The 19,426-nt window shown below is 35.2% G+C and overlaps 1 protein-coding gene across 1 annotated transcript in view; it reads right to left on the bottom strand.

Annotated features, from left to right (window-relative positions):
- The window catches only part of LOC138694894 (cytochrome P450 4C1-like), a 37,753-nt gene that overhangs the window by 13,073 nt on the left and 5,254 nt on the right, over positions 1 to 19,426 (bottom strand). The window contains exons 3-5 of the mRNA XM_069819067.1: positions 15,733 to 15,839; positions 10,319 to 10,409; positions 3,165 to 3,350 (exon numbers count right to left, since the gene is read on the bottom strand). Of these exons, the coding sequence (XP_069675168.1) occupies positions 3,165 to 3,350; positions 10,319 to 10,409; positions 15,733 to 15,839 (384 nt within the window). The remainder of the gene's footprint in view (positions 1 to 3,164; positions 3,351 to 10,318; positions 10,410 to 15,732; positions 15,840 to 19,426) is intronic.

The following is a 19,426-nucleotide window of genomic DNA, read 5'->3' as shown; positions in this document are numbered from 1 at the left end:
GGTACGTTCAATTCAAATGCATGAATATTTTGTGTCGCCATGGTGCGCCGTTTTGAAAGTCGTCTTCACTGCGTAAATATATTAATTCATATTAAATATCAATCTTGCATTCATTGCTGTAAAGTTAAAATAAAAGTTTAACCGTGTAGTTGCATTTTAATATATTCATAATCATCAATTTACGGGGAAACAGTTGGCGACAACGACTAAACAAAAGTACGACCATGCGATAAATTGATAGTGATAAATCTAGCTGCAAAAATTATCGCAAAGTGTGACTGTGATTGGTTGGAATTCAAAATTCCATTACACTTCATTGGTCGAAAATGGAATGACATCATATAAACGAAATAGTCATTACAAAAATGAAACTATAAAAATGCATATTAAATATAATAGAAACAAAAACTATTATACACAGTATATCAAACAAAAATGACCATGCCAAATATTAAAACAAAACAGAAATATAAATTAAATGAATTTAGCCATGAATGAGCAACGCTCATAGTCGGGAGTTCAAACCCGCAGTGTAGATAAGCAGAAAGAAGAAGAAGAAGACAAATTAAACAATTAATATAAGCAATAAAATAGTACAGATTACAAAAACAAGAGTCTGTATGATAAGAAGGAAACACAATTGAAAAAGTTTGTAAGCTATATTCACAAGTAAGTAATAGGACTAATATTTAGCAGTTATTCATCTACTCAATTGTAAAATTACCTACCTTACTAATTTCTTTAATCTCAAGTTTAAATGTTTCACTTTTTAGCAAGACAAACTGCAAACATCAATCCTAAGAGAATGTTGTGCGAGTTCTTGAGTTGCGTGTAAGAGACCCTTGCCACAGTAAGAGCTGGTAAGAGGGACTCATTTTTTATATTTGTCTATCTGGTGTGAAGATCTGTATGCACAGTTTGAGACGCGGTTATTTATTTATTATTATTTATTATTTATTTATTTATTTATTCTGGTGTAGTTAAGGCCATCAGGCCTTCTCTTCCACAACACCAGGAATACAAATACAATAATAGAAATAAACAGAGAAAAAAATACACTATTAACAAAATAAAGCTACACAAAAAATAAAGAGAGAGAAAAAAACACTATAAACAAAGTAAAGCCGCACAAAATATACACAGGTTGCAGTCACACAAACTTTAAATGAGTGATTAAGTATCATAATTAATGGTATCCTAACTAATTAAGTAACATGAACAAGAAACTTACAATTTTAATCTAGATTAAAAAAGAAAAAGAAAGAAAAAACACAAATTAATACTTCTAGCAATACCTAAAAACATTAACTAAGACAAAATTTTCCAATTTAATTTTGAATTGTGATAAAGTCCGGCAGTCCCTGACGTCATTAGGTAACGAATTCCAGAGGCGAGGTATTTCTACAGTATAGGAAGATGAGTATAAAGACGTTCTGTGATGAGGGATAGAAAGAAGTGCTTGATGTCGGTTTCGAAGAATTGTAAGAAATTGAAAGCGCAATAACAGATAATTCGGAGTAGAAGTATGCATGATTCTAAACAGAACATACAGTGAATGTGTTGTTCTTCGTTCCTTCAGACGCACCCATGAAAGTAACTGGAGGCAAGGTGTTATATGGTCAAATTTACGAGTATTGCAGATGAATCGTATGCACACATTATGAACACGTTGTAGTCTCTCAGCTAAGAGTGAACTTACATTAGTTAGCAAGGAATCGCAATAATGAAAATGGGGCATTACAAGCGTCTGAATAAGATTCTTTTTTAGACTAAGTGGTAGAAATTCTTTCATATGAAACAAGGAGTGAAGTTGAGAAAATATTTTTTTGCAAATGTGTGTTACTTGAGTGTTCCAATTTAGATCGCTATCCATAAAAATGCCAAGATTTTTTAACTGTTTCACTGTATTTAACAATAATCCCATTCAATATTATATGTGGTGTAGTACTACTATCAAGAGTGCTTCGTAGACGATTATATCCCATTACGATTACTTGCGATTTCTCTGGATTTAACCTTAATCCAAATTTGTGTGCCCACAGTGAAATCGAATTCAGGTCTTCGTTTATTTTGTTTACTGCGTCATTAGTCTCGTCAGGGTGGAAATGCAAATAAATTTGCAAGTCAGCATACATATGGTATCTGCAGTGTTTTATCATATTAGTCACGTCATTAATATAGATCATGAAGAGTAAAGGTCCGAGAACTGATCCTTGTTGAATTCCAGATTTCACGACACACCATTTTGAAGAATAATCGCATGCAATGACACATTGTTGACGTTCGCGAAGGTGGGATTCAAACCAAGTAACAGAACTTTCAGAAAGATTCAGAAGTCTTAATTTACATAATAGAAGGTCCGTGTCAACTGTATCAAATGCCTTACTGAAGTCAAGTAATGTCAGTAATGTTAATTTACGTTCATCTGTGCTTCACGTATATCCTCATTCACTTTTAGTAGTGCTGTAGTCATACTATGTCCATTTCTGAACCCGGATTGGTATTCGTCCAGTAAGGCATGTTCGGTTAGATAGTTCATTAATTGTTTGTGAACAATACGTTCCAGAGCTTTTGATAGAGCAGGTAGGATACTAATTGGACGGAAATCATTTGCACATAATGGGGTTTTAATTTTGGGGATCGGACGGATAAAGGCTTTCTTCCAGAGGTTCGGGTAGGTAGAAGTTATGAGTGACGCGTTGAATATATGTGTTAATGTCGGCAGTATTATGTCCAATATTTTCTTCAATAATATTATACTAATATTATCCACACCTTCAGCTTTAGAAGTAATACGTTTTATTGCCGCTCTTACTTCAGTTTCAGTGACATAAGTGAAGTAAAATATTTCTCCATTCGGAATTGGAGTCATTTGTAGTTCGTTAACTGTCTGCTGTTTGTCGACCGTATCCAAGGTTATTGACTATACCGTTGCAAAATGGTCATTTAGTTCGTCAAGAGAAACTAGCCCACTGTCTACCTGAGTCCTGGGATTTCCTAAACCAATTATGACTGATGGCATGAGCTACTTAACAGTTTTCTTCTCAGAATGTTTAAGACGATGAAGTAAGTGGCATATAATTACATTCATGTAATACCACAACAATATTTATGTGAACTTAGGCTCAATCGCTATATAAATATAAAATATTTCAAATACTTACCGCTCATATTATCCAGTGCGCACAGTTGGATATATGGTCTGATTTCGAAATCAGGGCCGTTGACATGTTTTGACAGATTCTCGAGTAAAATGTCAGCATTGTTGTTGAACACTTCGACAAATTGCTCGAGGATCCTGAAGTGGAAGGCCGGAGTCAGCAGCTTCCTATGGATGCGCCAGTGTTCTCCTGAAGAACACAATGAAAGGTTTTCGTTCATTTTCAAGGGAATAATAGTGTTTCTGAAAGAATTGCTGTTCGCAAAGAATCGCATTACTGGTGTTTTGTTATCGTTCTTTTAGCGATATAAATAATATTCAAGTTATAGTATTTTGTATTCTGTTATCGTTCTTCGGAGATATAAATAATATTCAAGTGATCATTTGTATTCTGTTAGCGTTCTTTAACGATATGAATAACATTTACGTTTTTCATATTCTGTTATCGTTCTTTAGCGATATAAATAATATGCAACTTATCATTTATATTCTGTTTTCGTTTTTTAGCGTTATGAATAATATTCAAGTTATTAATATTCTGTTATTTTTCTGTCACGATATAAATAATCTGTATTTTATGAAAGCAATTACTATAAAACAAATAACTATTTTTCTTGTAAAATAGGTTATGTTCTTTAAATAATTAAATATATATTATATAACACCGGTATCTTATATTAATTAAATAAACCGTTATTTAGCATTTATATTCTATTATCGTTCTTTAGCGACATAAATAATATTCAAGTTATAATTTATATTCAGTTATCATTCTTTAGCGATATAAATAACATAAATTTAATATTAGGTTTGGAACAATACAGTTGCATAATACTGGTGTTAGTTTTTCTTTTTATATTATTACACTATACTATGAAAAGGAGTAACGAGGAATTGAACCTGAGACGTCGACATCTAAATTCCGACATTCTTCCGCTGAGCTACGAGGGCACAAGTGTGGAAACACTTGCGGAAAAATTGGCCCAATACCCCTCCAAGATTTTCTGATGATTTGTAGAAGCTAGTCCAGGATGCGAGGGGGCAAAGGCTAATTGGGAATTCCCGGTCTCTGATAGGGTCTAACATCCTGATATAACTAATATTTAACCCTTGCGATGAATTTCGGTGAAGTCCAGAGGGCCCAATTAGTCAAATCCACTCTCCTAATCTCCACGCTTGGGCCCCCTGGGATCTAATAAGATGTGAAAGAGACAGTGGTGTCCGGAAAGCAACGGGAAGTTACCGCATTTATCCTTCCCAAGAAAAACTGCAAATATGAGCATAATAGGCGATGTAACATAATAGGAAAATGAGCATCTTCTGCGGACCTCTGGAAGAGAACTAAGGAAGAGACTAGTGAAGTGCTTTGTGTGGAGTATGGCATTGTATGGGGAAGAAACATGGACATTACGACGAAATGAAGAGAAACGAATAGAAGCATTTGAAATGTGAATGTGGAGAAGAACGGAGCGTGTGAAGTGGACAGACAGAATAAGAAATTAAGTTGTGTTGGATAAAGTGGGTGAAGAAAGAATGATGCTGAAACTGATTGGAAAGAGAATAAGGAATTTATTGGATCTCTGGTTGAGAAGAATAATAGACATTAGGCATATGCGGATCATATGCAAAGTCTAAGGGGAAGGCAGAAAATAGGAAAGATTGGAGAATGCTGGTTTTGCAATGAAAGACCTGCCCATGGGCAGAACATTTATGTATGTATGTTCAGAATGCCTGCAATGTCGTGTCTAAGAACAATCGCTATTTGCAAAGACAAGTCGATTCCATACCCATTCGACTGCAAGATGTGATCGAGAGACTAAATATTGAATCGTGGTTTTTTGTTTTCTTTTTGAACGCTTAATTGTTTGAATGTTCTAAGGCAGACGCCAGTAAGTTTGTTTTGTTTATGCCAGGAAAGATATTTTTGTTGATAATAAAATCTTTCTTCTTTCCATTTGCAGTCACAATGTCATAATGAAAAGCACATGGCATAATAGTCTGCATTAATGAACCTGATGTTAATTACTAAGATAATCATAAAAGAGAAAGGAGCAATTATGTATATTTTGTCTCTCTGTCTTAAAAACAAAACAAAAAAGAACATAAAAATAACGAGATTGTATTCGAACGCAGGACCTCACGAATAAGAATCCGCAACGCTACCATTACGCTATCAAGTAACACGCAAAATACTTTAATTATAATTGTAGAGATCAGGCAACGTGGTCCAACAACATGTAACATCGCCTGTCTCCGAATTGTAGCGAAGATACCCGAAGGGAACTTTGCTTCAAGAGAGCGGCCACTTTTTCTTTTGACAACTGTACAGCTGTCAAAAGAAAAAGTGGCCGCTCTCCTGAAACAAAGTTCCCTTCGGGTATCTTCGCTACAATTCGGAGACAGGCGATATTACATGTTGTTGGACTACGTTGCCTGATATCTACAGTTATAATTGAAGTATACTGTGTGTTATTCGATAGCATAATGGTGGCGTTCAGGCCTCTTATTCATGAGGTCCTGCGTTCGACTACAACCTCGTGCTTTTTATGTCCTTTTTTGTTCTGTTTTTGAGAGAGACAAACTAGACATAATGGCTCCTTTCTCTTTTATGATTATTTTAGTAATTAACATCAGGTTCATTAATATATTATGCCATGACTTTATCATTATCATTATGATATTGTGGCTGCAAATGGAAAGAAAAAAGATTTTATTCTCAATAAAATATCTTTCGTGGCATAAACATAACAAATTTACTGGCGTCGGCCTTAAAACATTCAAACAATTAAGCGTTCAAAAAATAAAACAAAAAGCCACAATTCAATATTTCGTCTATCTTCCTCTTATCTCGATCATCTTGCAGTCGAGTGGGCATGGAATTGACTAGTCTTTGCAAATAGCGGCTGTTCTTAGACACGATATTCCAGGCATTCTGAACATACACACATAAATGTTCTGTCCATGGACAGGTCTTTCATTGCAAACCCAGCAATCTCCAATCTTTTCTATTTTCTGCCTTCCTCTTAGTCTCCGCATATGATCCACAATGTCGTCTATTATTCTTTTCAACCAGAGACCCAACCAATTCCTTTTTCTCTTTCTAATCAGTTTCAGCATCATTCTTTCTTCACTCACTTTTTCAAACACAATTTTATTTCTTATTCTGTCTGTCCACTTTACACGCACCGTTCTTCTCCACATCCACATTTCAAATGCTTCAATTCGTTTCTCTTCATATCGTCGTAATGTCCATGTTCTTTCCCCATACAATGCCACACTCCACACAAAGCACTTCACTAGTCTCTTCCTTAGTTCTTTTTCCAGAGGTCCGCAGAAGATCCTTCTTCTGTTTGCAGTTTTCTTGGGAAGGATAGGCCTAAATGCAGTAACATCCCGTTGCTTTCCGCACACCACTATCTCTTTCGCATCTTATTAAATTCCAGGGGGCCCAAGCGTGGAGATGAGGAGAGTGGATTTGACTAATTGGGCCCTCCGGACTTCACCGAAAGGCACGGCAAGGGTTAAATATTAATTCTGTCAGGATGTTTGAGCCGGTCAGAGACCGGGAAATCTCAATTAGCCTTTGCCCCCCGCATCCTGGACTAGCTTCTACGAATCATCAGAAAATCTTAGAGTGTGATTGCGCCAATTTTTCCGAAAATGTTTCCACACTTTTGCTCTCGTAGCTTAGCGGACGAACGTCAGAATTTAGATGTCAACGTCTCAGGTTCAATTCCTCGTTACTCCTTTTCATTCTATTGTGGTTCAAGATAGTATAATGTAATAATACAAAAAGAAAAACTAATACCAGTATTATGAACTGGATTTTTCCAAACCTAATATTAAATTGATGTTATTTATATCGCTAAAGAACGATTACAGTATAAATAACTTGAATATTATTTATACAGTATCACTCAAGAACGATAACAGAATATAAATGATAAATATCGGTTTGTTTAATTAATATATTGCGAAAGAACAATAACAATATAAATAACTTGAATACTGTTTTATAATGCTAATGAAGGAAAACAGAATATAAATGATAACTTGAATATTATTTAAATCGCTAAAGAACGATAACAATATAAAAAACGTGAATATTATTCATATCGGAATTTCAGAGATTTATTACAGATGTATTTAAGAAATTGTAGAAGAATAGTAATTAGTAACAGTGTCCTATTTATTCTTCTTGGAGCCAAATTTGTAACTTTTAAAAGTGTGGTTACTATGTTGAAGTGTATGTGTTGTAACGGATGCTTGATTTGGTGTGTATGTGAGTCAGTTATGGGATGCTTGATGTCGTCGCAATGTCGTAATTATAGTTTGATTGTGTTTGTGTGACTATTGTGTATTAATTTATGATGTATGGTACGGAAAGCTGCATATTTGTGTTATAGAAGTGTTACATATGTGTGTTGTTCATGTTTTTGTATGTTTCAAATTGATACCTGATATTTGTTTTGCAATCGCAATGCCTAATTTACGGATTGGTTATGTTTTGTTTACATCGCGTAAGCTAATTTAATTTTCTTTTCCATTTCTCTTTATGCTTATCTTTTTTGTGTATAAAACTATAGCCCTAACATACATATGTAAAATAGGGCTAACCCTCATTGGAGATACAATAATAATTATTATTCATATCGTTATAATACGATAACAGAATACAAATGATGACCTGAATTTTATTCATATCTCTAAAGAACGATAACAAAATATAAATAACGTGATATCCATAAAGAACGATAACTGGATATAAATGATAATTTGAATATCATTTACATCGCTAAAGAACGATTAAAAAATAAAATGAAAACTTGAAGAAGGCCCGAACCCACGACCTTTGAATCATTAAACAAGCACTCTACCGCTGGTCTACGAGGCGCAGATACGGAACACTTTCATAGTTCCGGAACTGCTTGTACAAGCACATGCATCGTGTAACATCGCCGCGACCCGAAGTGGACTTTGAAAATATTCGCTGTTCACGAGTGCGGCCACTTTTTTTTTTGACAGCTGTACATACTACAGCTGCCACACCACTAACTCTCAGACTCAGAAGTCGGCAATAGTTGACGCTCCGTGCACTGCCCCGTCTCTGGCTGTATTCCCTGGGAGCTGAAGGTCCCCAGTGGGCAGGGCTGCTCTAATCTGCATCAAAGTACCACAGTCCCTCAGACTCTTATCTTCCTTTCGACAGGGACATTTGAGGAATGGTAGATCACCACCAGAAGTATTATATCCGGATCTGGAGGTTGGAGAGGAATATTTCATCAAAGAAATTTCACTGATACATACAGTAAACTCTCAATTTCACCAATGTTTTCTTGCGCTTCTAAAACTTTGGCAACTTTACACGTAGCATGAAATCCATAATTATTTTGAAATACACTTTAAATTTTTGTTTAATAAAATGGAAAGAAGGCGTTGTGTAAATAATCCAAATTCATTTGTTTACATTTGTGGTAATTTTGTTGTGAAAAAGCAGAGACAAAATATAGGCTAATTTTCATTTGTGGCTGCAATGCTGGAAAATTGTGTGGCAGATGATAGAGCTGTCACAGCGGCAAGCAACTTATTCTATCACGGGCACAAAAGCCTCTTTAGCTTAAAGTGTTTAGGGATGTTCCATGTATCACCCAATAAGGACAACTATGAATCACGTCTACGTTACGTCACCATATCACATGGTAAATGGCACTTCTCGTACACGCGGTCGAATGTCCATACCTGAAAATAAGTGCGCAGTGATGCTTCTAGTTCATCTCCTATATTCAGCTTTGAACTTCTCATGATGAAGAATCGGGTTTCTAGCTTTACGTTCTGGCGTTTTACCCACTAAGCCACACCGGATTCAAGTTCCGATGCCGGATTGAATCCCTCTCAGTTTAAGTTCTACCTACTGTGTTCCCCTTTGTTGGCCTACCCTCGTGTACCGTGTCACAGTAGACACAATGTCCAATCACAAGTACAGAGGTGCACTCATTACGCGTGACTAATTGGCCGGGGTCCGACGGAATATGGCTATATCTTGAATCACAAAGTGATTACTTACGTTTTATCATATTCTCCTTTCTACTGATTCTTCAACATATGGAAACACATAATTACTGCACTGAAACTTCATACAGGGACATCATTTTATTTTTACTTGCATTTTTATTGTACCTCCATTTCTGAATGTACTTCACTCTCACCCCTTCACTAATGTCCTTGCTCCCGCCAGACACAAACTTACGGCCGCTGTTGCATTCGAAGTCTTCAAGCAGTGAAGTAAACACTGCAGTGTATAGTGTGTTTCATAAATATGATTGCGTTTTCTATAGAAGAAAGAACCTATATTAATAATATCGTACTTAAAAATTATATTCAAGAAACGATCAATTCAATTTCAGAGAATATGCTTCAAAATGTTTTTAATAATATGCGTACTGAATTGAAGCATGCATTGTAATGAACGGCAACCATTTTCAGCAACTTGTTTAAAAATTCAGATTAGCTTTTTTTGAATTGAGGTGGCTAGAAGCAAAGGAATGCTAGTGACATTTGTAATAACATGAGTTAAGTGCATCCAATGCAAGCAAATGTATCTAAAATTTTGGTGGCAAAGGGATATTTTAATCGCATCACACATTAAAATTTAAATAAACATTTCACCGGTTTTACGAAAGCTTAAATATTTAAACCCCATTTTCTCAAAAGTAACTTAAGTGCACTTACAGCCCTTTACTTATGACCCCCTCAATTTAAATGCACTCTCTATATTGTATGTTAACACCAATAATTAATATGCTAAGTAAAGTAGACATTACATAACGAACATAGCCGCCTGAAAAGTTGAGTTTTTGAAAAAAAAATGTTACTACTCTACTGTATTTTGATAAATTCCGTAAAAGTGATGATCAAACTGAAAATCGTAATATCGTATTTCCCTACAACATAAATGGATACACTACTTTTCTCTCCTCCTATACCTAGTAAATAAAATGATTTGTTTACATATTGCACTAGTAACATGAAACTCCTGTAATGGAAGGGGGCAACAGTGTTTCCGAGTATAGCCAGGTTAATGTTAAAAATGTTGGTAAAAATAAAGTGATGTCCCTGTATGTACTTCGGTACATCATAGTAATAATATTAGAACTTTACCTTTACTTGTTAGCAGTCCAAAGCCCAGCCACGGTGTAAGAAAGTTGTAGCCGAAGCCCTTTCCGATTTCTTTGGTGCTGCTGAGCAAAATCTGAAAAAGAATATCGTCAACATTAGTAATGGAGGCGTCTAGGAACAAAATGTACCACGTACAAAATCGTTTTTTTTTTTTTTCGGGAAAATGCAAAGCATTCTATGTTTAAATTTTTTCATTTGCTTTTTTTTTTTTTTTTCCTGGTTGTTGAAATGTTGTTACCTTTGAAAATAATTTGTTTACAGAAATACTCAAAACTGTTAATTTACATTTTGTACTTGGTACATTTTGATGCCAAAACAATGACATTACTTACTTTGGAACTCAAATTTATTCGATTTTGCTGTATAAACATTGCATAAAAAAACTCTGAATAATTTGTCTCCCTAACAGATTATTGGAATTTTGCTTGAACTGAGAAAAAAAATACACCTGACCCATGTCATGGTCCAGAGTGCCTAGTCCTCCGTCACAACAGGATTCATTTCACATTTTGAAGGGTCGACGCATCACTAGCCAGCTCAGAAACCTACTAAACTCTAGTGTTAATATTATATTATATAATTCCATTGCCGCTGTAATTATACTTTAGTTCCTCTTTTATTTTACTTATTTTATTTTTATTATTAATATGTTTTATTTTTATATTATATCTGAACTGCGACCGAGCACGAGCGCTGCTCATTCGGTCTCAAATTTTGTTAATACTACTGTATCTTCTTTTTATATTGCTTGTATTATTTTATTTCTATTTCTCTTGTTTGTTTTGTAATTATATTCTTTATTCTGTATATTTAAATTTAAATAAAATAAATAAATAAAAATAAAATAAAATAAAAGATTGACTCGATAAATCCAACTGAGGAAGAACCTGTCCAAACTTGTAACGTGTAAACGTGGCATAATGGAAATGCAAATGGTACGTTTTGTTTCTACATTAGGAGAGATTTTTCAATGCATATTGTACATTTTGTAACTAGGTAATTTTTTCCATTATCAGTACTGCATGCAAATGATTAAAAACTAAAATCATAACTACATTATTTGGTAGTGTTTCTTTTTCACCTTTAGGAAATAACTTTTAATTCTAACTGTGAAAATTTCATTTGGTATGTTCTGTTTCTAGACCTCACAGTTTGGTAGTAGTCTAAAACGTATTGACGTTAATGCCTTAGCATTAATGTAGGGTGACCAGACGTACCGTTTTTAACGGAATTATCCCTTTTTTCCGAATCTTATTCCCTATCCCGGGAAAAATGTGAACGGGATGCTAAATGTCCATTTTTTTTCTAATTTTGTGTTTTCGTAAAATCCACGATTTATTTTAAATTAATTCGTGCGTGTAAACACGATTGTGAGGTGGAGTGAGCATTCAGAGTGATGAAAAATTAAGACGTTAGTTTTAAGAACATTGTGAGTTTTGTATTATCAACACGTTTTTTTAATTTGTTATCTTACTGCGCTTTTTCATTGAATGAGGTGAAGGTAATAATGCCAGCGAAATGAATCCAGGGTCCAACGCCGAAAGTTACCCAACATTTGCTCCTAATAGGTTGAGGGGAAAATTCCAGAAAAAAAAAACTGAAACATGTAACATATCCATAACAGGATTTAAACCCGAGCTCGCTCGTTTCACGGTCAGGAATGCTAACCGTTACTCCACAACGATGGACAATCGGTTGTTCCTGCGCACCTTCAGAAAGGGGATTTTCGTTAATGAAATCTCTTTGAAATTATGAGAGACATCAGCTTTCTGTTGAAACTGTAGGCCGAAAAGTAATGTTGATTGCAAGATGTCATTTGAAGCGTGTTTCTTGCATGGAGTTCTACAGGTTTCTCAATGAAAGACCACAACTTGTAGAGGAAATGCAATCATCACAAAACTATGGTACCTATATTGGACGGTATAAATAAATATATATATATATATATATATATATATATATAATAATTAACTTGCCGATTGTCTGTAAAGGTGGGAGCCTTAACCTCTCGCTACCCACCCTATGGGCCGACCTGGCCTGTCATAGGGTTGTTTTTTTGGGTGAAAGTGAAATAACCCTGCAGCTTTTCAGTGTAAATTGTTCTTATTGAGTGTAACAAAAAAGTCTAGTACCATATGGGTTGCAAGTTTAAAGTTTTCAAAAAAGAAAATGTTCCTTTCGAAAATTTTAACGTCGTCGCTGTGGATAATATGCATAGGGTCTTGATTTTTATCAATACCAATAGATAATGTAATAAAGAATATTTTTTCCTGTGTCGTATTTCGATAGAATGGACGGTTTTCGTGTAAATTAAATGAAAAATGTTGCAAATGTGTTGCCTGGTTAACGAGACTAGACGTGGCAACATAATCAGCTGTTCTCGCTCGACTGTCTTACGACGGTCAAGGTCGTCTTGTTCTAGCATTACGTGATTTACTTATCTGAAGTGAAGTGAAGTTTGTTTTGCCATTCAATTTAGCGTATCGCAACTGACGTGCCATTCTACGGGTGTATACAGAAAGGTTTCCGGTATGATATTAAATATTTTATTTATTTATTTGAATATACATTTTCTTGAACCCTATTTTACCCGAAAGTACATTAGGGTTATAGTTATAGCCTGAGTTTATATTATTATAATGAAAATTCATTTGATGAGGATAACCCAGTCTTGCTACTTAAAATTAACACATATCTACTACAATAATTTGAATTATTTACAGGTCCTTAAATTAATTACATATAAAATTACATTGACGTGGGTAACCCAGTCTTGCTACTTAAAATTAACACATATATACTACAATATTTTGAATTGTTTACAAGTTCTTAAATATATTACATATAGACTTACATTGACGTGGGTTACCCAGTCTTGCTATTTACAATTAACAATTATATATACTACAATAATTTGAATTATTTACAAGTTCTTAAATATATTACATATAAAAATACAAAACTCTTTATAGCAGCACGTTTTTGTGAACAAATTGAATAGTGGTTTGTCATATATTATATTACAAAAATGTAAATGTCCGGCCAAAATAAATCTTTTGTTTTCGAACACTGGACAGTGGAACAGAAGGTGATCCACAGTCTGCTCTTCCTCACAGATACATAAATAGCCATTGTCCTTATGCAATTTAAATCGTTCTAGGTAAGCCCCAAATTTCCCATGACCCGATAAAAATTGTGTTAATATAAAATCTGGTATAATTTGGTTTCTATTTAAGCGGGTGTCGACGCTGGGAAAGAAGATTTCTCTCGTAACTGAACCCTTTGTACTGCACAGCCACTGATTGTTCCACCCATTTATTATGTGCTCATTTATTTTTCTTTTTGCATATGAATAAGGACATAGACTATAGCTCAAATTTAAGTTCGAAACTGCAGCACTCTTTGCCAGTTCATCAGCCCTTTCATTTCCTTCTGTTCCACTGTGTCCTCGCACCCATGAGAAACAAATGTGTTTGCCGCAATGTATTACATTTCTTCTGATTTCCACTGCCAGAGGATTTAAGTTAAACTTATTATCTATTGATTTGAGGGCTGTTTGTGAATTGTGAATTGTAATTATTAAGTTTAGTCCATATCAGTGCCTCATTAATAGCTAATAATTCAGCTTGCACAATGGAGCATCTAGGTGAAAGTTTGTTCCTCTGTGTGTACACTTCTTGGCCGTTGCAATATGCAACAAAAGCGCATCCAACCTGATCAGTAGCACCTTCTTGAGATATTTTTGATCCATCTGTAAAGATCTGTACATTGTGGTTGCTCATGCATCTGGTGTATTTGACGAAGTCGTGAAAATAGGCTGGATGTCCGGATGTTAAGAAATGGGCCGGTTTCTCAACCTCAATCTTTAAAAGTGTATCCTCATATGTGTGCTCCTTTCGAAGTAATGTAAGTTCTGCTTTAGCTGTTCCAGTCAAGTATAAGGGCTCGATACCTGCAATCACTAACGCTGCCTCCGTAGATATGGTTCTGTATGCTTTTATGATGCGCAAAACGAAACCCCGTTGGATTTGTATTAATTTATTCTGGGCCCAACGCATACTGAAGCATTTTCGAAAAGCTGAAGCGCAATATAGCACTAAAAGTTCCACTGCTCCTCTATATATAATTCTTAACACACTTGAGTTTAGTCCCCACGTTGGTCGTGATGCAAAGGCCAGCCTGTTAAGTAGTGTATTGGATTTAGCAGCTAGATATTCAAGATGGGGTCTGAATGTCAAGTGCTTATCAAGGATTATACCTAAGTAAGACATCTGATCAACTAATTTTATATTTTCTTGATTCATTTTTATTAATGGCAGCATGATTTTGCGTTTCCTTGTGACCATCATAGCTGTTGTTTTCCGAGGATTGAATTGAAGCTTGTTTTCACAACCCCACTGATACAGGCCACCTAATGCTAAATTGGTATTTGAGGTCAGAATCGGTATAGTTTTGGCTTTACACATTAATAAAGCATCGTCGGCAGATGCGAACAATTGGCACCCTTCAGGAAGGGTCTTTTCGAGCATATTATCATTATACATAATAAACTCTGATTTTGAAAGTGCTAGTTGAAAATAGCAAACATACATATCAAAATATTGTAAATAGCAAAGTCATTGTTTGTAAAAGTGCCAATTAAAATATTGTAAATAATAAAGTCAGTGTTTGTGAAAGTGCTAGTTCAAATAATGTAAATAGTAAAATCAGTGTTCATGAAACTTCTAGTTAAAATATTGTAAATAGTGATCTCAGTGTATGTCAAAGTGCTAATGTTAGTAATACGTGGATAGTGCATAAAAGGACCGTGCCACGACAGTATCTACAACTCGCCTGGATTAGCTCACCAAGCGCGTACACTTGAACCAGTTCTGTAAAGGGGTCCTACTCCCGCCTTTGCCCAAACATGGGACTTCGTAGCTATATCATTAATGAATTATTTCATTCATTATCCAGTGCATAGACATTCACCGCTGTCTGCTAGTTTGTGTGTGACACTGACAGCTTAATTCCAACATTTCGCAACAGGGATCGGTAAAGACTGACGAAATTGTTGACAGGGAAGAGGAGATTTTAAATTTGGTGGAGAAAACCCCGGACCGAAGCAGACACTTGATTTTGCAATACGTAGCCTCTTGTTTATATCTGACTTCCGATGAGTTCAATGCCTCCGTACGAAGTCTTGGCTGTTGCGACGTTGCCAACGAGTTTAAACTTTCGATGCAATTATTTACTGAATCATACATTTAATCTCAAAAGATGTAATATTTTTTTTTTGTTTATTTTCATCTAATCTATCCCTTCCTTCAATACACAGGGTTATATCGCTTCCACCCTGTATATATTGGAAAACTGGTCATACTACATTTATGTTAACATTTTGAGAATTAAATTACCTCAATGTACTTAGGGCTCCAAATAAATACACCAAGTTTCGTACCACCCCACAACCTAAATATATCTCCATTAGCCACAGCCAATTTTTCCATACGACTCCAATACTCTGAAATAATCAATAAACAAAGATTAAAAATTACATAGAATGATTCATTAAGTATAACCCATGCTTTACGAATCGGGTCTGTAGGTCACTTTGAAAAAAAAAAAAGTTAAATCAACATGCGTCCAAATATCATAAGTTTCTTTCTTTATTTTTAAAAATCCATACGCCTTACCGTGAACCAGGCTTGTAACTTGTTTGCATCATAATGCAAACAGTGGGGCCTGCACCAAGAGGGTTATAGTGAATTCGAATATGATAGCGAAATTCTTAGGTACATCATTTACCATTTACTGGGGAAAACGTTTAAATGAGAGCTATGTTTTCAGGATTAAAAAAAAAAAATATTTTCAATATGATTCCATATTTTCATGAAATGTAAATCAAAATAGTTATGCAGAAAATGCAATTTAACAAAGCTATTGCAGCTCATTGTGTGGTAGAAAGAAAATAGTTCCTCCGCGAGCTCCCTGCAGTTGTATGACATTTTCATATCCAAGGAAAGTGTTCTGTATGTTGTAGACATCCTAAACTTTTTTACACCATGTTCAAATTGGATCTGAATTCAGGATCTTAAAAGAATTCTTTATCTCGGGAACAACGAATATCCCTTATTTTTATCTTGATCTTTCTGATGTATAGAAAAAATAAATATTAATTTCCGAAACAGTTTCCTTATGAAATAAAAAATCTGTACTTTTCAAAATACATATTAACACAATTATAAAGTATTAAAGATATGCCAAAATCAAATCAAATGCTTTTGCATAGAACCAACAGGTAAAATCTTTCAACAGCTCCTCGAGACAGGTATCTCCTCCCAAAGTGGATGTCCTTGTCCATACGTCTTGACCTTCTCCAGCTTCAAGGATCTCAAAGCTGAGTACTGAACAGTATTTAAATTTATGAAACTATATGTATAAATAGTGTAGCTGTCAACAAATCCACAAATTCACTATAAAATTATTTCGAGATGCAGGTAATGTGCAAACTATACTACTGAAATAAAAACTCTTTTCTATTAACCGGAAAACTTAAAATAATTTACATAAACTAATGTACATACTTTAAAATTGAAATAAAAACTCTTTTCTATTAAACGGATAACTTAAAATAATTTACATAAACTAATGTACATACTTTACTATTGAAATAAAAACTCTTTTCTATTAAACGAAGAACTTAAAATAATTTACATAAACTAATGTACATACTTTACTACTGAAATAAAAACCCTTTTCTATTAAACGGAGAACTTAAAATAATTTACATAAACTAATGTACATACTTTACTATTGAAATAAAAACTCTTTTCTATTTACATAAATTAATGTACATACTTTACTACTAAAATAAAAACCCTTTTCTATTAAACGGAGAACTTAAAATAATTTACATAAACTAATGTACATACTTTACTACAGAAATACAAACCCTTTTCTATTAAACGGAGAACTTAAAATAATTTACATAAACAAATGTACATATTACTATTGAAATAAAAACTCTTTTCTATTAAACGGAGGACTTAAAATAATTTACATAAACTAATGTACATACTTTACAATTGAAATAAAAACTCTTTTCTATTAAACGGAGAACTTAAAATAATTTACGTAAACTAATGTACAGTTACCCTGAAAAAGAATGAGACGATTCTTGGTCGTCGGAAGTTAAAGTTCTACAGCGCGGTTCACTCGATATCGACGTAGGGATACATAACATGACAGATAGTACAAGAATTGTTACAAGGACCACAACAAGGACAAGGACCAGAATAAGGATCACGAAGAAGACTGCCATTTAAGGCCAGGATTTCACAACATAGCTCGAGTCCCAAAATATCATTGCTTCACTGTACCGAATGGCAAATGCCTGCTAAGGGATCTACATTCTGGACTGCTGCTATCACTGTCTTGTCTCGGTAGCTCATATAGTAGCGTGCCGGTTCCATTGTATAACCGAAACGTCTCGTGTTCGATCCCAGGTAAAACTTTTTTTTTATTGAGGTGTAATTAATTTGTTCAGAGTTCCTCGACTGTCTAATTTGTCGAAAAATATGGAATAATTTATGCCCAATTTCTGGGTCTTACAAGTGGGCTGAACCTCGTCAAAAAAATAAATCTTACTTGGAAGTTAAATGTATTCTTCCTCAAACAAAAATCATAAGAAACAAAAAGAGACCTGTTAACTTAAAATCTTGTTTCACATGCCATCAGCTTCTATTACAGCTCTAAGTCGATCCGGCATGGATGTCACGAGATTGTGGAATAAGTTCTGATCCCCGGCGAGATCTTCCCAGGTGTCAACAACTTGATCCCACAATTCGTCTCGATTTCGAGGGCGTCGGTGGGCATAGGTGGCTATCCTTCTCTTTTTCAATTCCGCCCATAAATTTTCGATGACATTCAAATCAGGTGACTTCGGAGGCCAATTAATGATTTCGATCTCGGGTCTCCTTTGAAACCATCTTTGAATGCTTGCACCATAGTGCACGGGATGGTTATCCTACTGGAACAGCAATGTTCCTTCGGGAAAACGTTCTCGGGCGGAGGGAAGGAATATATTTTCCAGAATGTGCTCGTAAGTTCTCGCATTAAACCGGCCATCGATGCGTTCTATAACGCCAGGTCCATCGTAAGACATCCACCCCCAACACGATATGCTAAAGCGCCCCGATCTTTCACTCGGTGCACATAGCGCTGATCATGTCGGAGACCATCCTCACGATAGACACGGACAGGACCTTCGTAATCACTCGAGATGGTTGTTTCGTCGGAGAAAATTACATTTCTCCAATCGAAATCCACTCGATTGGTAGCGAAGGCAAGACGGTCGACAGCTTGTGCTTCCCCCAATATTTCCATTTGCGCAGCCCTCCGGCTCCTAATACCGCGGTTCCTCAACCTGCTGATCACAGTCTGTGAAGAGCCGGGAAAGTTAGATGCTGCTCTTATTTCGTTAGCAGTCAGAAAGGGGTCCTGTCGAACTGTCTCGAATAAAAGAGCATCCTCTTCGAATGAAGAAATCCGCGGACGCCCAGGAATAGGGCGATTTTCGACCTCCCCAAAATTTTGGTAACGATGAACCCATCTCGCGGCTGTACTTCCAGGAACACCGACCAAACGGCCAGCAGATCTAGCCCCATATCCAGCCTCAACTAGAGCTATAACTCGCTGTCTCATGTCACGTCGGTTCGCCATTACGATGAGAAATGAGAGATGACGATAATACTTTAGTGTAGACAATGACTATTTAACATGATACAGAATTATTGAAATAAGAGGCATCTTGCATAGTAAGAGTTAATAAATCAACCCTAAATTAAATATCTAAATAACAGGATATAACAGGAAGTCCAATTGTTGCGAAACTAATCAAATTAAATCTAATTACATTAAATAAACAAACCCCAAGTTATGACACCACATTGCTACAGCTAAATTGTATGTTATTAACGTAAGCATTGAATAGGTCCGTGGTTGTGCGTTGGACGACAAAACCAAACATCGAAAGTTCGAATCTTGCCGAGGAATGTAACTTCTTGCTTTTTATAATGTAAATCAGACTTATAACTACAATCATTCATA

This window comes from Periplaneta americana, chromosome 2 (assembly GCF_040183065.1).
Source record: "Periplaneta americana isolate PAMFEO1 chromosome 2, P.americana_PAMFEO1_priV1, whole genome shotgun sequence".
NCBI classification, from domain to species: Eukaryota; Metazoa; Arthropoda; class Insecta; order Blattodea; family Blattidae; genus Periplaneta; species Periplaneta americana.
This window is presented reverse-complemented; position numbering and strand designations above follow the sequence as displayed.